The following is a 19031-nucleotide window of genomic DNA, read 5'->3' as shown; positions in this document are numbered from 1 at the left end:
ATCTCTCTTCGGAACTCTAAATGCTTCATCTTGACTTCGTGTAACTCACAATGATGAAGTAACCAACTAGCTACAACTGAAATATTCAGAGCATTACTAAAAAGATTCCACCACCATATTTTACTCCTCAAATGAGATCTGTAGCTCCCTAAAAGTTTATCCAAGACGTCCACACGCCCCATTCCTTCATTGTATCTCTTGATAAGATGAGGTTGTGACACATCTATCTTCATTTCTGCGCATTTGAGTAACGTTTAACAGATGCAAGTGGCTCATGCGTATAACAATTAGATGCTACTGTAACCACTGCATTATCATTCCAGCTGCACATACACACTGATCCATCAGATCGATAGTCAAAATTTCCTAGATCTTCTTTAGAAAGGGCTTTTTTGGATTTCTGTAGACAATGGCCAGTTCGGTTTTCAAGAATTGTTCCTGTTGCTCGTACACCTTTTTTTTTGATAGCTGAGAAATTAAGTCATATGATGTAAAAAAGTTATCAAAGTATACTTCATGCTTAGATGTGTCAGTCAAAACTGATAATAGATCATTTATAACTCTGGATCCTAATTGCACATCAAGGGATCCTTCTTTTTTGCCTGAATAAATCTCCATGGAATATGGGTATCCACTTGAAGAGCACAGCATCCAAATTTTGAAGCCGAATCTTATTGGTTTTCCTCTAATAAACATTTTACATGAATGCCGACCATAGTAGGGAACCATAGATTCATCTATGCTCAATTTTTCATGAAATATACCAAATTGTTGAAGGTTTTTACACAATTCTTCGTAAATAGGGTATACTTTTCCAAGTTAGTCATTTTGTTTTAATTCATGGTTGTCCATCAAATGAAAGTTGTTTTTTATTTTTCGAAAACGATTTCGAGGCATAACTGTTGGTACAATTGGCACAGATGTATCTTGTGCACTGCTCCAATACATATCTTCAGAAGGAACGGAACGGTACCCACTCAATAGCAGCAAACCAAAAAATTGTAGGATTTCATCTCTGTCAACATCTATTGATTCTCCTTTTTGCAATGCATACAAGTTTGTCATATTTTTTAAGTGTTTAACATACTGCAAAGGTAAAATTTAAAAAAATAAATCAATTGGAGATAAATCCACTATATTCGGAAATGCATGTCGAAGCGGTTCAATACTTTCTGACGAAATCAGTTTCTGAAAGTTAGCTTTCTTCTCCCAAGTTAAATCCATTTTTATTCTTTTTCTACTTTTATTTCCTGATAATTCCAACTTTTTTTTTCCGTTTTCATTCGCTTTTTACTTTTATTATCTAATGATTTCAGACTTTGTTCTTCCTCCGATTTTTTTGTTAAATTTTCACGAGAGTTGGCGGAAAAAATGTCCACCTGTCCACATACATCAATTGGTGTATTAGGTTGTAACTCGTCTTCTAGAATGTCTTCTTCCTCAGTGATATTGCCTGGTTCATCAGGGGTTAATTGGCATATATCTACATCTGACAAATCCAAATCTGACAAGGTCTCTAAATAAGCCACAGCTTGTTCTACAGTAAGAAATCTTGTAGACATTTTTAAACATTTATGAACAGTTGGTATACGTCAAACAGAATTTCGTTTCGCTTGAAAACAAAGCTAGCGAATTATTGAACTGCATTTAAAATATGAAGAATAAAACGCTCACTAATATTTTTTTTTATTATCACCTGACAATGCAGCTGTCCGAGCAGGTGTGGGACGGAGCCATATAGTCCGTCAAACAGAAGACTGTTATTATTTTCTTTGCTAACGAAACATCATATCCTTTCAAAATATAAACTTACTTGGTTTTGCCAACATCTACATCAGAGTACATTCAAAATGAGAAGAAAAAAGAAACATATATTACGAAAAATGAAATTTCCCCTTTGAAGTCGAACGATTTACTTCTTGGAAATTTGACTCCCTAAAAGCGCCAATGTTCCAAAATTGGAACATGCTATTTTGAAGGGGTAACCTTTTGGAAATATCATTGTACATTTCTACAAGGATTTTAAAATCATACATTGAAGTATTTTTCACAACTATAATAAATATCATCACATTTTCTGAAAAAGCCAATTTTCGGTAAATTTTATAAGAGAAAGTTGCAAAAAGCTAAAAAAACACTCATCGTTTGAAAAATCGCAATAAATAATTGAAAATATATAAACAATCAAGCAGGAAATTAAAAAAAACTTTGAAATAAGACTAAACTGCGTTAAAAAAAAAACTTGTTTATTTTAACGTTATTTCTTGGGAAAATTTTCAGTTAAATATGATGTTCCATTTTTGGAACATTGGCGGGTAAACGGTTTTAAGGAAAATGCATAAGCACATTTTACTTCTGCCATCTTATGACCTAATATTGAATCATGAGTTGCGCTAATATTGCTGCTGATAAGAAAGTGTATTTTCATATTTACACCTGTTCTTAGTCCAAAATGGGTGGTTTTTGAATTGTGCCACTATTGCAGCTCATAAACGAAATTATGAAAAATAAAAATAAAAGAAAGCTAAATTAAACGCCACTTTCAGAAAGATGCTTTCGAACAATGCTTAAACGCAGGTGTCTCCAACCTTTTTTGGATGGGAGGTAGGTCAACAATCCAACAATATTTCAGCTCAGATGGTCTAGATAGTACTACCCCCTTCCTTACCCCTTAGGCAGATTTAAATGAGGAGCAGGTGTTGCCACTTCCAATATTTTTAGTTGGATTTTGAATAAAACTATAAATACATAGTTTGGAAAATAATTTAGATTTTTCCCAGCTGCAACATAACTGAATCTTAAAAAAAAAAAACAATTCATATGAAGTTTTTATTGTGTGACCCAAGGGTGTCATCACACATCACCAGTGCGAGAGAAGCAAGACTGTGCTGCATATTAAGAATAACAGTATTTTTATCCATTTGGAAATAATACAAAACTCATTTATTAAATTATTCATAACAGAACAATTGTATACTCTATAATTGGGTATTTATTGGTGTACAGTGTTACCTGTTACAACGAATTTGTACACCAGTTACAACGAATACCAAAACAACAAAATTTATGGTTTAACAAAATGAATTTTAAATCCAAATTTAATTGCTGTTACATTGCCTGAATTTTATTACAACGAAATTCCCATTACAGCAAACAAAATTTATGGTCCCGAGAAGTTCGTTAAAACAGGATTCCACTGCATCATTACAATTTCTTTTGGTTTGAAACAACCACAGTTAATGAGGTCAAAAAATATGACTATTGAAATATACTTTATCAAAAACCATATGAATTGTTGCCAAGTTTTTGCACATCATTCCAATCAGCTCTATCAACTAAAAACCGGCATTTTTAAGGAAATTTCTCAAAATTTTCTGAAGGAGGGCCCTTTGATCCTGGTAGGTGCTGTATACAGCATGATTTAGAAAAAAATTTCAATGAAAGCCTACCTAGGATCTGATCTTTAAACACGTTTTACTCAAAACTTCAAAATGTCCACTTGCATCCCTTTGCTTCTCACTGCCTCATATTAAGTGCAAAAAAAAATAGCTTGCAATTTTGAAAGCTAAAAGCATAAAAAAAGTAAAATCAGACAAAGATTCGAATGGGAATGGTAATTGTAAGAGGGACAAAATTGTACTGTAAAGATTCATAATATTTGTATTAGAATTATTAAAGATACAAAGAGTTTGGGGTGGGGAGTTTTTTTCCAGAGAGATTTCTGGAAAAAAAAAAATTTTTTTTTAATTAAAATTTTAAAGAAAACATGAAAAATATTAAACATTTAAAAATACATATGCAATCCATATTTTTTTTTGAACAAAATATGCACCAAACTTTTGAACCTGTCATTAAAAATCTGCCAGTGGCTTTCTTTGTTCAAAACAATAAAAATTCTCCAAATTATTCTAATCATTCAAGCATTAATTTGAAAAATGTGATCTTTGCAAATAGCTTAATGAAGTTTTTTGACAAAAATTGCCTTTTTTTTTTGTAAATTGTGAGATTTTAAACAAAAAGCTGCTTTTTTTTTATTTTGAGCACATGTATTTATATATATGTGTGCACATGTATACATACCCATTAAATGAAAATACATCTAAATTTGTACTTAAATATTTCACAAGTTAATAATACTGATGTACTAACTCTGTCCCGTGTGTGCATAACAGATTTAGTGAGAAATGCAGCAAATAATATTAGTGTACATGGAAATCAAATTATCTCACAGCTAGCATTATTGAAGTTAGTGTTTTCTTGAGGGATACTGAACATAAAAAAAAACTTTTTAAACAAAAAAAAGCATTGGATAGCAAACGTTGTAAATTTCTAATTGCATTATTTTGTGTGAAAAATTAAAATTTTCAATTTTTCCCCAAGAGGGCGTAAATTTCTTATGCAAAAATAGAAAAAACATTTTTCCCCTCAAATTTCCAAATTTTTCCAACCACTAGGAATTATACTTTTGGCACTTGTCAAAAATAAGACGCACTAAGCGCATTTTAAGAGGACATGATAAAACTATCACAACAAATTGTGATATTTTTACATCGAAAACATACAAATATGACTACACTTCATTACACATGAATTAACTATCTCAATCAGTTCCATAATTTGGCAACAGAATAACTAACGACAAATTTAAGCAATGTAAAATGGGACCATACAAAACAATAACTATAAAATATTGTTAAGTTGAAATGCGATTTACATTATACTGTACGAACATTTATGGCAAACTGCAAAAAATTATAATATAGAGCATTGGATATTTTGGAGTGATACTTTACAATGATTATATTTTGCACTTACGGCTTAATGAACTAATTCAACTTGTCAATTACTTGTTCAAGCAAATGTAGGAAAAGGAAGCGCTGCTTGCTCTTTGGCCCATAGCTTCATTTGCTAGTATTAATGCTAACTTAATTATATAATTGCAAGATAAAAATCATTTACTTCAAAACAGTTGCTTCTGATTCAGGGGCTTAGAACAAGACGGAAAAATTGTTTTGCATAGCATAGGAGCAGGGCTAGAAAAATCTTACTGAAAAATGCCCTGCCAGGCATGTTTGTCTAAAAGATACATGCCCAGTTTTCCTTATCGTTTATCAATATAAAAGCATTTAAATTCGTCGTACAGCATTAATCAGATGAATTATTTTTATATAAATCATAAAAACATTAGTTTGAATAAATAGTACATAATGAGCTGTTATTAAATTTAACAAAATTTAAACTGTATAGTGGGAAGGATCGCTTCCACGCAAACCGGAAACAGTAAACCATCTTAGCAGTAGGGCTTGAAATAAATTTTGAACTCCAAATAAGGATACAGTAATTTTTCAATAAAATACAAAATAATAAAGTTTTATGGGAAAATATTTGATCAAAAATTACATGCCCAGCCAGGCATGTAAGGGGAAAAGATTCATGCCCAATCGGAATTTTTACATGCCCCGGGCATGTTGGGCAGTATAATTTTTGAGCCCCGATAAAAAGGGAAGTTATTGGCAGTCCATCTCAGGACTTAGAACAGGATGGAACTTAGCTGCTTAGCTGGACCAGCCCTTAACAGGACGGACTTAAAACAGGATTCAAAGGCTTAAAACAGGATGGGAACAAATGCTTTGCAAACCATAGAACAGAAGTAAATCACAAAACAGTCAATGACCTGCATTTACCTGCCCATCTCAGGGGTTAGAACAAGACGAAACTTAACTGCTTAGTTGGATGGGCCCTTAGCTGGAAAGGCCTAGCAGGACAAGCCAGGGCAGAAAAAATGTTTTGCATACCTTAGGAGAGAAGTTAATCACAAAACAGTCTGCATTTGTCTGTTCATCTCAGGGCTTAGAACAGGACGGAACTTAGCTGCTTAGCTGGACGGGCTTAACAGGACGGGCAAGGAGAGAAAAAATGTTTTGCATACCACAGAATGGAAGTTAATCACAAAACAGTCTGCATTTGGCTATCCATCTCAGGGCTTAGAACAGGACGGAACTTAGCTGCTTAGCTGGACGGGCTTAACAGGACGGGCAAGGAGAGAAAAAATGCTTTGCATACCATAGGAGGGAAGTTAATCACAAAACAGTCAATGACCTGCATTTGGCTGTCCACCTCCTTATGCAATCACAATCAGTGGCATCCGCAAGATTTCACAACCATATTCTTATACTTCTTTAAAATGACATTTGAGTTGTCATCAAAATAAAGAACAGTAATAGCGGATAGCTGCGTTGGCGCACAACGGGGTTTTGGCACAGCCGTCGGATTGATGAGATGAACCAAGGTTTGCACGATAGCATGATTGGTTGCATTCATGTGGGCATTCAAAGGAAAAGAGCACTCTCCTTTGCAATAGAAAGCACCATAGCCATCTGGAGCAATAATCCAATCCTAAAGGGGAGAAATGAATTACATTTAAAAAAATCAATTAAGGTAAAACACCAGTAGTAACCACTTCAAGGTTTAAAACACCCTAGTAGTAGCCACAGTGAAGTACATTTTTAAACTTTAGGTCTACAACATTAATTGCCTCCTCTTGAAACTCAATAAGCATTTTATAGCTCAACGCTTTCTAAATCTTCCCATCTATATGTATAAAAATGGATGTTGGTAAATTTGTTGGTTAGTTTGTTCCCTAAGATCTCAGAAACTACCCGGCAGATTTGGCTGAAACTTTCACCGTTTGTTCTTTTTGGTACGAGGAAGGTTTATAGACCAGTTCGAAAAAATCCGATTGTTAGTTCCTTTTTTATTCTAATGTAAGTCCCAATTTTTGCATAAATGCCCCAATATGGGGGTGAAAAAATGCTTGCACATATCAACATTATATGTCCATTTAAAGCGCTGATTTTTCTGCTGAAGATGGCACCTGTTCCAAATTTTTAAGTGGAATAAAAAACAAGTTATAAGCTTTTTAGTTCCATGTTCGAAGGCGTTCCTCAACTCAATACAGTATTTAGTGTATCATCTCATCTCCCAGTTGATAGTTACAATTGTTGTAGTGTTGAATATTTTTGCGTTTCGCCTCACTGTTCGAGGCTTTTCTCAAGTTAAATCTTAAAGAAAAGTTTTTCCACAAGATTTGGCAAATGGATTTGGCTGATTATTTTCCATTTGAATTCAAACAATCGCCAAACTTTACTACTTAGTTCGGAAACATTTTGGATGAAACTGTTTAGCGACATTTTATGGTGACCAAAAGTGTCTCAGCATCTGGCGACAATATCTTTTTACCGAAAATTAGTAACATACCGTTTTACGAAGTAATGAGGGGGAGGATTATCCAATGTATATCAAAACGATTCCCGCAAATTTGATAACATTTTAATCACACAAAGAACCCACAAAAATTCAAATTTCCCAAAATAACTAAAGCAAGTATAAGGGGATTACGGTTGTGGCTACATTTTTTTTAAACAGTTCGTACTTCAGTAGACATACAGAGAAGGTAAGACTCCATGTTTAAAAAAAAATATATTAACCAATAAATCTTTTTAAACATGTGAAGTTTAATTTCATGTTTTAAAAATTCTTCAAATTTGCAAATGCTTAAATTTTGTGCTTTCGTTTCAAAATTAATACTATTTTTCTCTTTATACTTATTGCTATTTTATTTTTATGGGTAAGGAAGAAGTTTGATTTTTAATCATGTCAAAAAGGTGTGTTTTAAATTCTTTCACTTAAAACAGAAAACAAGTTCAAATAACAATTATTTCTCATAATTATTACTTTTTCTAGTTTACTATAAAAGGCCAGAATTTCAATTTGTTCAATTTTTCATCCATACCTCAAATTTGATCCATTAGTGGCCACTCCAAAATCTGAAAATTTCAGTAGCAGTAATCTGACAATCTCCTATCCGAAGTATTCACATTACTTACTTTAAACTCAAATAACTGATGAATAAAATTGATTCAATATGATAGTTACATTAAGTACCAACAAAAAAAAATCACATTATTATTGCTCATTTCTTTCTTCAAAGTACAAAAGTAAACTTGAAATGGCCACTACTGAAGCACTGGCCACTACTGGTGTTTTACCATAGTTCTATATTTTCAAAAGTAAATATTTTATCAAATTTACAGAGTGCTTTAAAATGAGAAAATAAATCCATTAAGGCTCTTATTTTAAAAAATTTACTCTTTTTTTTTTTTTTTTTTTGACTTGGTAGAGCACTAAGCCATTTTAGAACAAAATAGACAAGAAAGAGTCATTCCATGGAAAATAATCATTTTGTCTCGCACAAAACAGCTCATATGTTTCACTAAAAATTATAATTAAAAACAAAAATGAACGAAATTTTGTCGCTTAACAAATCATATACACATGAGCAGGGTTCATACTCATTTTTAAAAGTAAAAATTAAGGACTTTTTAAGGACTCTCTCTCAAAAAAAAGGACTTATCGGGAAAATAACTAGATAGCTTTGCGTATACCATTTTAAAGTTTACCCGGGGGGGGGGGGGGGGCAAAGTATATGATACACATATTATATATATACACATGCACAAGTGCATCAGTTTCCAAAAAGCAGGGAGAGGCCCAATCAACTGGGATGTCCCATTATCAGTGAATAAAATTTTAAAATTTCACATCATAGTGATCCAAGAGGAAAATGGAGAACCCCCCCAAGAAAAAAAGAGTTCTTAAAATCAAGCAGAAATGAGATGAGATCATGAGTGCCCTTTGAGTCCATGACATTCCAAAATTCAACAAAAAATGGCGAATTAACCAGTTTCAAACATAATACGAAAGTTTTTCCTTATTAATTAGGCTTGAAATGATTGGGTAGTAATTAATATAATAGATAGCACATATTGTTCTTAAAAAATAACATTTAATTCTCAAATTTCAGTCATAAAAAAAGATTAGGAAAATGGGGATAGCTGTAGAAAATTAGTTGCATATTAAAGCATTATCATTTAGCATACATGATTAGAATGAGAGGCAAATTGAAGGAAAATAACTAAAATCTTTTTTCTTCAAGATATTTAAACTAGTGTTTTGTTATTATTGCTTTTGATCTGTTATTGTTACTAAAATCCTATTTCGAACAAATTTGCTATATCATACTATTTCTCGCAAGTTTGTTTATTTCTATATAAATTTAAATTTTGAAAGAGAGAAAGCAATTTCTAACTCCTGAGTCCTTGAATAAAGCGGTTGATGGAGCCAGAGTTCAATCTTGGCTGTATCACTCAATAATATAAATATTTTATATATATATATATATATATATATATATATATATATATATATATATATATATATATATATATATATATATATATAATTGATTATCCTTTTTCCTTGCAATGGAACTCATAGTTTGGTTTAAAAAACTTCATATTATTTCACGATTTAAAAAAAAAAAACTGAAGTTGCTTTATTTAATCTTTAAATTCCAAAAAATTTTACAGGCTGTAAAGCCTAACCAAAACCTTTAGAGATTCACCATAAATATATTGAAAGCTTTTTCAAATACATAAAAATAGTAACCACGACAAGTTTAAATACAATCAGAGACTGGGAGTTGGACCATATTTTTTCGATAGTCTTTTGCATTTTTTCTAAAATAAATTTAAGAAATAAAAATATTATTGAAATAATGAAAAAAATAAACAGATATAAAGTAGCATATTGTAAAAAAACCTTCCAACATTTAAAAAGATTGAAATATTTGCAGGATGCAAAAAGATTGCAATCTCAAACAAGGCAAGCAATTTTCGGCGAAGCACGTGTTTAACGTGGTCGGCATGTCTCCAAAACATACGTTTTCGGCACATATCGCGGATTATAAAGATTTGAAGGGGTAAAAACGAAAAAAATAAGAAAAAGGGGACCAAACTTGATACAGTGGTTAAAATATTAAGGAAATTTTCAGAAAATTAAGGACTTTTTAAGGGTTTTTTAGGGACCTTAATTTTGCTTGATGAAATTAAGGGTTTCTTAAGGGGTTTTTAAGGAAGTACGAACCCTGATGAGTGATTTCCAAAGCAAAAAATTGTTTATTAACTTTTTTAAATTATTACAGTTTAATGGCACTACACGTGTGCGACAACTTTTGTTGAATGCCCCAATACATTATTCTTTTCAATGTTTTTAGCTATTATTTCTCAACAAATGAGATATGTTTCCTTTACATTAGAATTTTGGTTTTTAAAACTTACAACTTGTTTCACCATTGTTATATCAATAGAGCAAAAATATTAACTCATTCATACAGCAAATTACAAGAGTTTAATATAGATGTCCCACAAGTGAATATGCAAATAAATTAAAACTTTAAATAACAAAATTATTTTATAAAGATATAACTGTGTCAAAAGTATCTTTGTAAATGCTTTTTGATTACTGTATAGGCACTTAGTATTGTGAGTCATAACTTTCGTAAAAAGGAAGATATCAGTAATTTTGTAAATTTTATATGAATAAAAAGAAATGATCTCCAAAAAAAAACGTTCTCAGAAGCTTAAATTTTCAGTTACAATGTGCGCACGCTTATGTGTTACGCAGGTTTATGTGAAAATATTAGAAATTTTTATTAATGTTTCTTGACTTTCCGGTGCTAGGGAAATGATATTAATGATACTTACTTATTTTTATGTGAGGGGGTTCTCCATACATTGACGCTGCACTAAAAAAATGCTTCACCCAAAACTTTCGTTTATTCTAACAAACATGGTGAAAAGCAAACAAACTTTGCAGTTAGCAGTTAAATTCACAGTGAAAAGAAAATTTTCGTCAAAGAAACGGTTTCAACAAATTTAACTGTTGCCAATAACGTTTCTGGAGTTTTTTTCAAGAATTTCATCGAACATTCTAATGACAAAATGCAAATAGAATGGAACGTCAGTGAAGATGTATTTAAGTGGTGGACATCCATTCATCGATTTCTCTCTCTTCCTCCATGCTGATGCATCCAATATAGTTCCTGAAGTGGGCTGACTGCCCAGGTTTCTGATGATCATCTGGCTGGAGATGAATTGACTGCCAGATCCTTTTGCTGAAGGTGTACGCTAGGACGGCTGGTCTTCTATGTTCCGTTCTTGGTTTGTGCCACAAATTACCAATGTCAAGATAGTTCAAGGTTTCAGGACTATTTATCAAGATGGATTTTTTTTATGGAGCACCAGTGGTATAAACGTTTTTCAATTATGTTAAAATTTCTGCAATTTTTTTGAGCAATCACGATTGCTTATTGTTCTTATTTGACTGTTTTTGGAGTCTTTTGATTTTTCCCACCGCCACTCTTCGCACCATCATCGTCGACGGGCTCCTCACGATGCTGCTCCTATAGCGAAAGCCATCTCAGGGTTGCATCCATGTCCTACACACACGAGTATACATACACAACTACACACACACACACAAACACCTACATACACACACACAAACACATACAAACACGCATACATACAGACACACAAACACATACAAACACGCATACATACAGACACCCACACATGCACACACAAACACCTACATACACACACACAAACACATACAAACACGCATACATACAGACACCCACACATACACACACAAAAACATACACACAACTACTCACGACATTCATGCCTGCACACAGACACAAACACATATGCCTACACACACATACACATACCCCCTACACACAAACACACATACCCCCCACACACAAACACACACGCCTACATACACACACTCGTGATTGCGAAAAACATAATTTGAATTCAAGATGTCAAAATTCAAATTAATTTTTTTTTTTTTTTTTTTTTTATTGCTGGATTTAGGATTATGGACGAATTTTACTTAGAAGTTTTAAAATGTTTGTTAACATGATATATTTTTTATTGAACTAATAAATGTTAATGATTTACCTAAACATGCTTCCTAATTTGACTCAACCAAGACACATTTGTGAGGTCCACTAAAACTTTTAATAGTTTCTCCTAGTAGTTTATTTTATGCGGTTTTGATTATACACGGTTAAAGATTTGACAACTTTATTTTATTTTACGCAGATGAGTTTCGGTTTTACGGGGATGTGGCAATGCAAACAGATAAAAATTTTCCCCTTTCCAGATTGTGTTACCACCCTGCACTGATTAAAGGGATGTATACATGAGCTGCGACCTTAAATTCCAGAAACTGTTTTAAAGTTTTGTACAAAGTAGCAAACATAGCTCAAGTTTACTATTTTTTGTCAAAATGGCACCATAAATTTGTCACATCTCAACTTGATTCGAAGCAGTACGATATCTTATGATTCCATACAAGTTTCTCTGCCCCGAAATTTTAAAATTATTAATCAAATAGTCTTTGAAAATAAGCAATTAAAATATTAGATGATATAAAGGCAAGCAAATATGTACTACATTCAGAAGATAACTGAACAACGTACGAAATGGAAATGTAACGGACACGTGAACAGAAAACGGAGCACAACAATAATGCAGATACGTTTCAGTGTTACAAGGGACCTGTTTTTCATTGCAAAAGAAGTAAGCTTATGGATTATTGTTTCACATAAAAGCTCACTTCCTTTACACTGAAAAAGGGGTTCCTTGTAATTTCAAAATACTTGCAGAACGACTGGTAGAAGAATCCTACTCACCTGCCATCCCAAATCTTTGAAGCTAACATAGAGAGTCCATCTTTGACAATTTTGCTTTGAAATATACGGCTCACCTAAGAAAAAATGAATAAGTAAGTAAAATTACTATAAAATAATGTTTAAATAACAGCAAAGCCACTAACATATTGAAATGGAAAATTATGGAGACTTTTGTTCAAATAGATTTTATGACAAAAGCCAATTGTAGAAGGATTTCAAAAGTTAAAAAGCATTTTTTTAAAGTAAAGAATTTTTAAAATAAGAATTTAATATATAAAAAACATTTTATTTATAAACACATCATGTATACACAGAGCTGTCAACTTTTGGAAATCCAAAATCATAGCAGCATATTGCATCGGTGCAGTCGGGGGGGGGGGGGGGGGGGGGTGCGGCATGGCCGCAGCAGCAGATTCAACAATAATGAATTGCCAACAGTATAAAGAACAAAAACAATGGTACTCAACAAATTTTAAACATGATGCAGAAAATAGTAATACGGAATAAAACATTTTATACAGAATATTTTAATATGATAAAATATTAATTTTAAAAACTCACTTCTTGATTATTATCAGTACCTTTCACCCGGTAGGCATGTCTTTTCAAAAGTAAAACATGCTTGCGGCAATCATCACGACCACCATGTTCATTTAAAAAATCGCTATTGCAAATAGGATATCTTTTTATGTGCAGAGATCGTCAGCACACCTGTAGAAGTCTGATTTTCTGAACTCACCAGTTTAGTTTTCATGCAGTTAATGTGCGGGGGGGGGGGGGGGGGGGGGGGCACTCACCCAGTTTATGTCGGGGGGGGGGGGGGGGGGGGGCTTTCAATCTTAGAATTATAAATTAAAAAAACAGAAAATCCTAATTTTATGACCTGCTTTTGTAGCATCCTAGTTTAAAGTTGTAATTCGTAGAAACTACGATTTTTTCGTAGCAGTTTGCAGCTCTGTGTATACAAAAGCATTAAAAGTATAATTACAGAGATGCAGATTTGGGAATTTAACAAGAAGTCCTGTCCAGAACTACACGAGCTTACTTTCCCGTATGCCACTATCAACTTTCTAGTATCTAATCAATACTCTCAAAATTAGCTAAAATTGCGAATTCTTTTGAACATAACTTCTAACCATCTTAAGAAATAGACGCATTAAAAATAAATAAACAAACAAATAAAGTAGCAGTACTTTTTAAACAAAGCACCTAATATATTATTTTATATTTAAAAAAAATACTTTAATCGTTTTCAAAACAAATTTAAAATAATAAGCTCATTGAATTAAATACATCATATCCAAAAAAAGTTTGTTTTCCCCTGTTGCCAAAAAATTATTTTTAAAAAAGAACAAATGTTCTTTCAAAAATAAATAAACAATAAAATGTCAACTTACAGAAATAATTTTCATTATTAAAAATATAAAAAAATCGTATGTGCTTACTTTTATGTTGAAACATAAAAGACAAATTTCTCTGTCAAAAACTGAATACATAAATTAAAACGTTAGAGTGAAAATAAAAACAAATCATATCAACAATAACTATTTCACAGTAAAAACCATGGCTGCAGAGTTGAAGTCAAACTCATTTTGGGGTTAAGGAGTCAAAGTTGAAAGTCAAAGATTTTTAATTCAAGGACTCAAGAGTCAAATTCGGTCACTTTCTCTCAAAGTCTGCAACTCAGAGTTTTGCAGAGTCGGAGTAGGACTTATTTTGGGATAAAGAAGTCTGAGTGGAAGACATTAAATTTCCAGAAGTCAAAGTCGGTCATTTATCCTCCATGTCTAATTTTTTGCCAAAGCTACAGAGTCAGAGTCGGCGTTGTGGAGTCTGACTAATTTTCAGGTACAGGAGTCGGATTCGAAGTTAACTGCCCTAAAACTCTAGGAGTCAGAGTCTGGAGTTGGTCATCAAGAGCTATTTCCAACAAAATTTGTTTGAAGTAAAGCAGCCTTTAAGTTCAGGATCTACAATGACTTTTAGTTTCGATGTAGGCACTAATGTTAAAGGATCTGAACTGTTCAAAATTGAATGGAAAATCATGCAAAACAAAAAGATATTTTCTATACATGCTCATCTTCAAAAACTTTTTCCTACAAAGTTTGTTTGAAGCAAATTCGCCTCTAAGTTCGGGATTGCCTTGAATTTCCCCATAGGACTAATGTTGAGTTTTTTTGAACTGTTTAAAGTTAAACGAAAAATTATTCAAATTGAAAAGTGAAATGTGGGAATGAGATGTCCTCGCCAAGATGTTTTGAACAAAAAAAAATTGTTCAAATCGAACTATTCACTCAAAAGTTATTAGTGGGCGACAGACAGCCATTTTCCCCCATCTCAACACCCTACTTTCCAATTTTTAATTGTTCAATATTTCTTTATTTTTTTTTAATTTTTTTTTTTTTGACTTTTGTTTGCTTTTTGTTATATTTTTAAGCCTTCTTTCAGGCTCTTTTCTTCTTTCTCTTACTTCTACTATGAAAGTAGGTAAAAAAATAGCTTTGAAAAAATTGCACAATTGATTGAAAATTAGTACAACATATTTTGCAGAGTTAGTTTTATTTAAGTATTGAATGAATTCATTAAAACCAAATTTTAAAAAAACATTATTCTCAAAAATTGAAAATTTAGAGCATTGTAAATGAGCAAGTTTTTATCAGCATGAGGTTACCAAAAAAACCAATAGATGCAAATTATATCCTTGTGCTTCAGATCAATATGCTTCATACTGAGTTAAATCCCAGAAATTATCAGAAAGACAAACCAGAAACATATGCTAAAAGACTGCTGCACAATTACAAACAAGGCATATCGAAATTCAGTAAGCCACTTTCTTACTCGAATACGAAAAATGAAAAAAAAAAAAAAAGAATTAAGCGGCTAATATTTTATCCTTCAGGTTAACCCATTTTATCCCACTGTCCTATTTAAAGGACAGCTGAAGGTTTAATCAATCTTTAAAAATAATTCTTCTCAAATTTGAGAAAAATAAATAAGTTGGGATAAAACCGGTTAATCAGCTCAAAATCAAAGTTTGCAAACATATTTTGCCCCAAACTTTCTTTGCTTGGTTATTTATTTCTTTTTTGTAATATTTACCAGCATAAGGGTTGTAACTGTCATGATCATAGTAACTCTCTTGTCTCTTTCGAGTAGCTCTTGGAACTCTTACTCTCACGTGGTTGGGTGTCTTGAAAAAAGCCACCATGAACGGCTGGAATTCTTCTGGCCCTCTCGAAAAAACAAGACCAAATTCATGCGGATCTGTGCTGTGAGCTGCAAAAATATAATATAAATGAAAAATGCAATAAAAAGTCATTTTACACACGGGCAGATACAGAAAAATCGTTTGAAGGGGGCACGGGAAATTGAATAGCCCCCCTGCCGCCTTCAATGTTTCATAAAAAAGTTTTAATGACTTTATTTTTAAATGTGCGTGTTTTTTAATTTTTTGTTTAGAATTCCTTCAAGTCAATGAATCTACTTCTACGTACATGAATATTATGCACTAATATACTTTGAATGCGGACGGAAAACATCTTTAACGTTTCAAGCCATTTCGATACTAAACCCAATATAATAACACCGAGATGCTAGACTATGAGCTGCTTTACTTAGGAACAGTGGCATAGCTAGGGAGGGGCGGAGGGGGCGATCCGCCCCGGGCGGCACTTTTCGGGGGCGGCAATTTCACACCTTTGATGCGAACAATTTAACGCGTTTCCCCAATTAGTAAATCATGCTTTTAATCTTTTTTTGGAGTCAAAAAAAAAAGGTCTTTTAATTCTAAGGTTGTGGTACGACTTTGATAATAAAATTATACTCAAATACAAAACACGTGTTGGTCTTGTGGACACCTCAGGATTATATTGTTTTTTCTATTCCTTTGTCTGAAGCTACAGACTGAGGGCGGTGTCATATTTTTCGGGAAGAGCAACCAGAAGAGCCTTCCTATTCCTTAATGTCACCAAACAGCCCAAAAGTGCAGTTTTAGGCCTTGAGTCTCGAAACATTTCCAAAGGATAACTCCCACCCCTTCCCTTTACATCTCATCTTTTAGCCTAATATTGAGTTTTTAAAATTTCAATATTAACAAATTCTTAAGGGCAGTTAAGCCCTGATTCTTCCTTTAACGTGGTTAAAGATAGTCTAATATTTGTATTCAGGACATCAATTTCGAACTTTAAAATCCTCATCGCATCCTATGTCTCCAAAAATAGCTTAACGTTGGGTTTTAGAAACTGAAATTTCAGAAAAATTCTAAGGTAAGGACCTCAAATGTGCACGAACCTAACGTCATCACAGGTGGCTCCAAATTTCGTTTTTAGAAATTTCTAAGGGAAGACCGTAAAGTTTTCTTTTCTCAGGGATGAAGAGCTTAAAATGAGCAACAGTTCCGAAAACGATTTCGGGTGGGAAATCCCCCCCCCCCTCCGAACTCTCTCTCTCATGATGTTGTCCGTCAAACAACGGCTGACGTTAAGTTTTTACGACGTAATTTTCAAAAGGTTTCGTTGGGAGACAGGAAAACCATATGACTTCCCAACATTTTTGGAAATAGTCGGAAACTTAAGCCGTCAAAGACAGCCTATAATTCCATTTTTGAAACTTCGGCATGGGAAAATTCCTCAAGAGCTCGCGCACGTTCCATATTCTCTTTGACGTCATCAAAGATAGACTAAAATTGATTTCAAGTATGAAAATATTTCGAGAGGAAAATCCAGTTTTATTGAAGTGAGGAGAGGCCCTTACACCACTAGATACAGCTCTCATTTATGTGCTTTTAAGTTTAGTTGAAAAGCTTTCCGGATAGCGCAGCTGAACCTTCCCCAATGCCTTCACGTATCCAAAGATAGCCTAAGTTGACTTTTTAAGACTTCAGTTTCAGAAAATTTCCTGGCAAACTCCCAATCCCCCTAAAATCACCAAAGAAAGCATAAAACTGATTTTAATTTTGAAAAAAAAAATCTGGAGGGAGCTCAAAGCCTCTTTTCTGCAAACCGTTACCGAAAATTGCTTAAATTAACAGCTTTGACTTAACTTTTGGAACTTTTCGGTGGAGCTCTGAATTCCTTTTTTTTCCTTCTGCAAGAGAAATAAGAAGGGAAAAAAAGTTTTTTTTCTTTTTTAAAATCTTTTTAAAATACTTTTGACTCCTTAATGTATGAAGTATTTCCCATCAAAAGGGCGGCAAATTGAGGAACCACCCCGGGCAGCAGAAAGGGTTGCTACGCCATTGCTTAGGAACATTGTCATAATGATTATAGCACAAGGGCAAGGTTATTAAAAGAACCCATATCTCACTTGAGTTTTTTTTAAAGTAATTTATAAAGAAAATCATAACTTCATAACATATAAGATTTACTGAAGAATTCAGAAACTATTTCTGTGTGAATTTCAAAACAGTTTCTGATTTGTTCTTAAAGCCATGATACAGTTGAGATAACATATTGATACTGCATGCCGTTTCCATTAAAAATCAAGGTTTTGTCAAGAAACTACCATATGATTTCTTTCATTTTGCATTTTTTATAAGCTGAAATAGCAATATATTATTTTGCAAATAGGTTTCTGAATCAAAATGCCTCTTCTAGGTGTGCCTACACATTACAAAAAAAAAAACAGTTAATTACTGATTCCATCAAAGAATAATTAGTGGACAAATAGCGAAAATACGGTCCCTTGAATTCGAAACCAGTGAGTTAAATGTATTCTGCAACTCTGGGCCTCTGATTCAGTAATACTTCTGTAGCAAACAAAAATGCTTTTATTCAAAATATGCTGTGTGTGTTTTGTTTTCTTTTTAATTTACTACGTAAAAAAATATGCAAAAGAAAGGTCAATTAAAAAGTAATAAGGGAAATTAATTCATCCTCCTGAGCCTCCCCCCCCCCCTAAAATCAGCTACTGTTTACACAAATCATCATCTGAGGAGTTTATTTTCAAAACGAATTATATCCACTTTTGGGAAAAAAGCATTTTTTTTTCTTTTTTTTTTTTTTTTTTCGTTTTCAGAATCTTTAGTGAAAGCCCTATTGACCAATGAATTTCTTTCTTCTTGAAGCAATTTATATCTTCTGTTAAAAAATGCGTAAACATTGGTTTTACCACGTAAACGGTGTGTATCTATCCCCTTATTTCTCCCCAGGTCTTTTATAGCAAAGTAGAACCTATCCCTTATTTGCCGGTATCCACTCATTCACTTTCATGTCAAAACGGCACATATCCAAATTTGAATTTGCCACTTCTAATTCAAAAGTAGTTCACAAATCAAATAGAGGAGCGAGGCACTGACTGAGCATTTCCAATCAAGCATGATACCTGTTCGTATTAAGAGATTGCAGCACCTTGCGCAAGTCTGTTATCAGTTAGGCAAGCACAACCTCAAAGGTGATTTCTAAATTAATATTAAATTGTGATTAAT

At 33.0% G+C, this 19031-nt stretch overlaps 2 protein-coding genes across 2 annotated transcripts in view; one reads left to right on the top strand and one right to left on the bottom strand.

Annotated features, from left to right (window-relative positions):
- Positions 1–19031, top strand: part of LOC129223730 (tubulin-specific chaperone E-like) — a 310220-nt gene that overhangs the window by 79512 nt on the left and 211677 nt on the right. The window lies entirely within an intron of this gene.
- LOC129223734 (bone morphogenetic protein 7-like) overlaps positions 5824–19031 on the bottom strand; it is a 29144-nt gene continuing 15936 nt past the window's right edge. Inside the window, exons 4-6 of the mRNA XM_054858090.1 lie at positions 15707–15883; positions 12608–12681; positions 5824–6396 (exon numbers count right to left, since the gene is read on the bottom strand). Coding sequence (XP_054714065.1) covers positions 6136–6396; positions 12608–12681; positions 15707–15883 — 512 coding nt within the window. The 3' untranslated portion in view covers positions 5824–6135. The remainder of the gene's footprint in view (positions 6397–12607; positions 12682–15706; positions 15884–19031) is intronic.

Source organism: Uloborus diversus, chromosome 6 (assembly GCF_026930045.1).
Source record: "Uloborus diversus isolate 005 chromosome 6, Udiv.v.3.1, whole genome shotgun sequence".
Taxonomy (NCBI): Eukaryota; Metazoa; Arthropoda; class Arachnida; order Araneae; family Uloboridae; genus Uloborus; species Uloborus diversus.
This window is presented reverse-complemented; position numbering and strand designations above follow the sequence as displayed.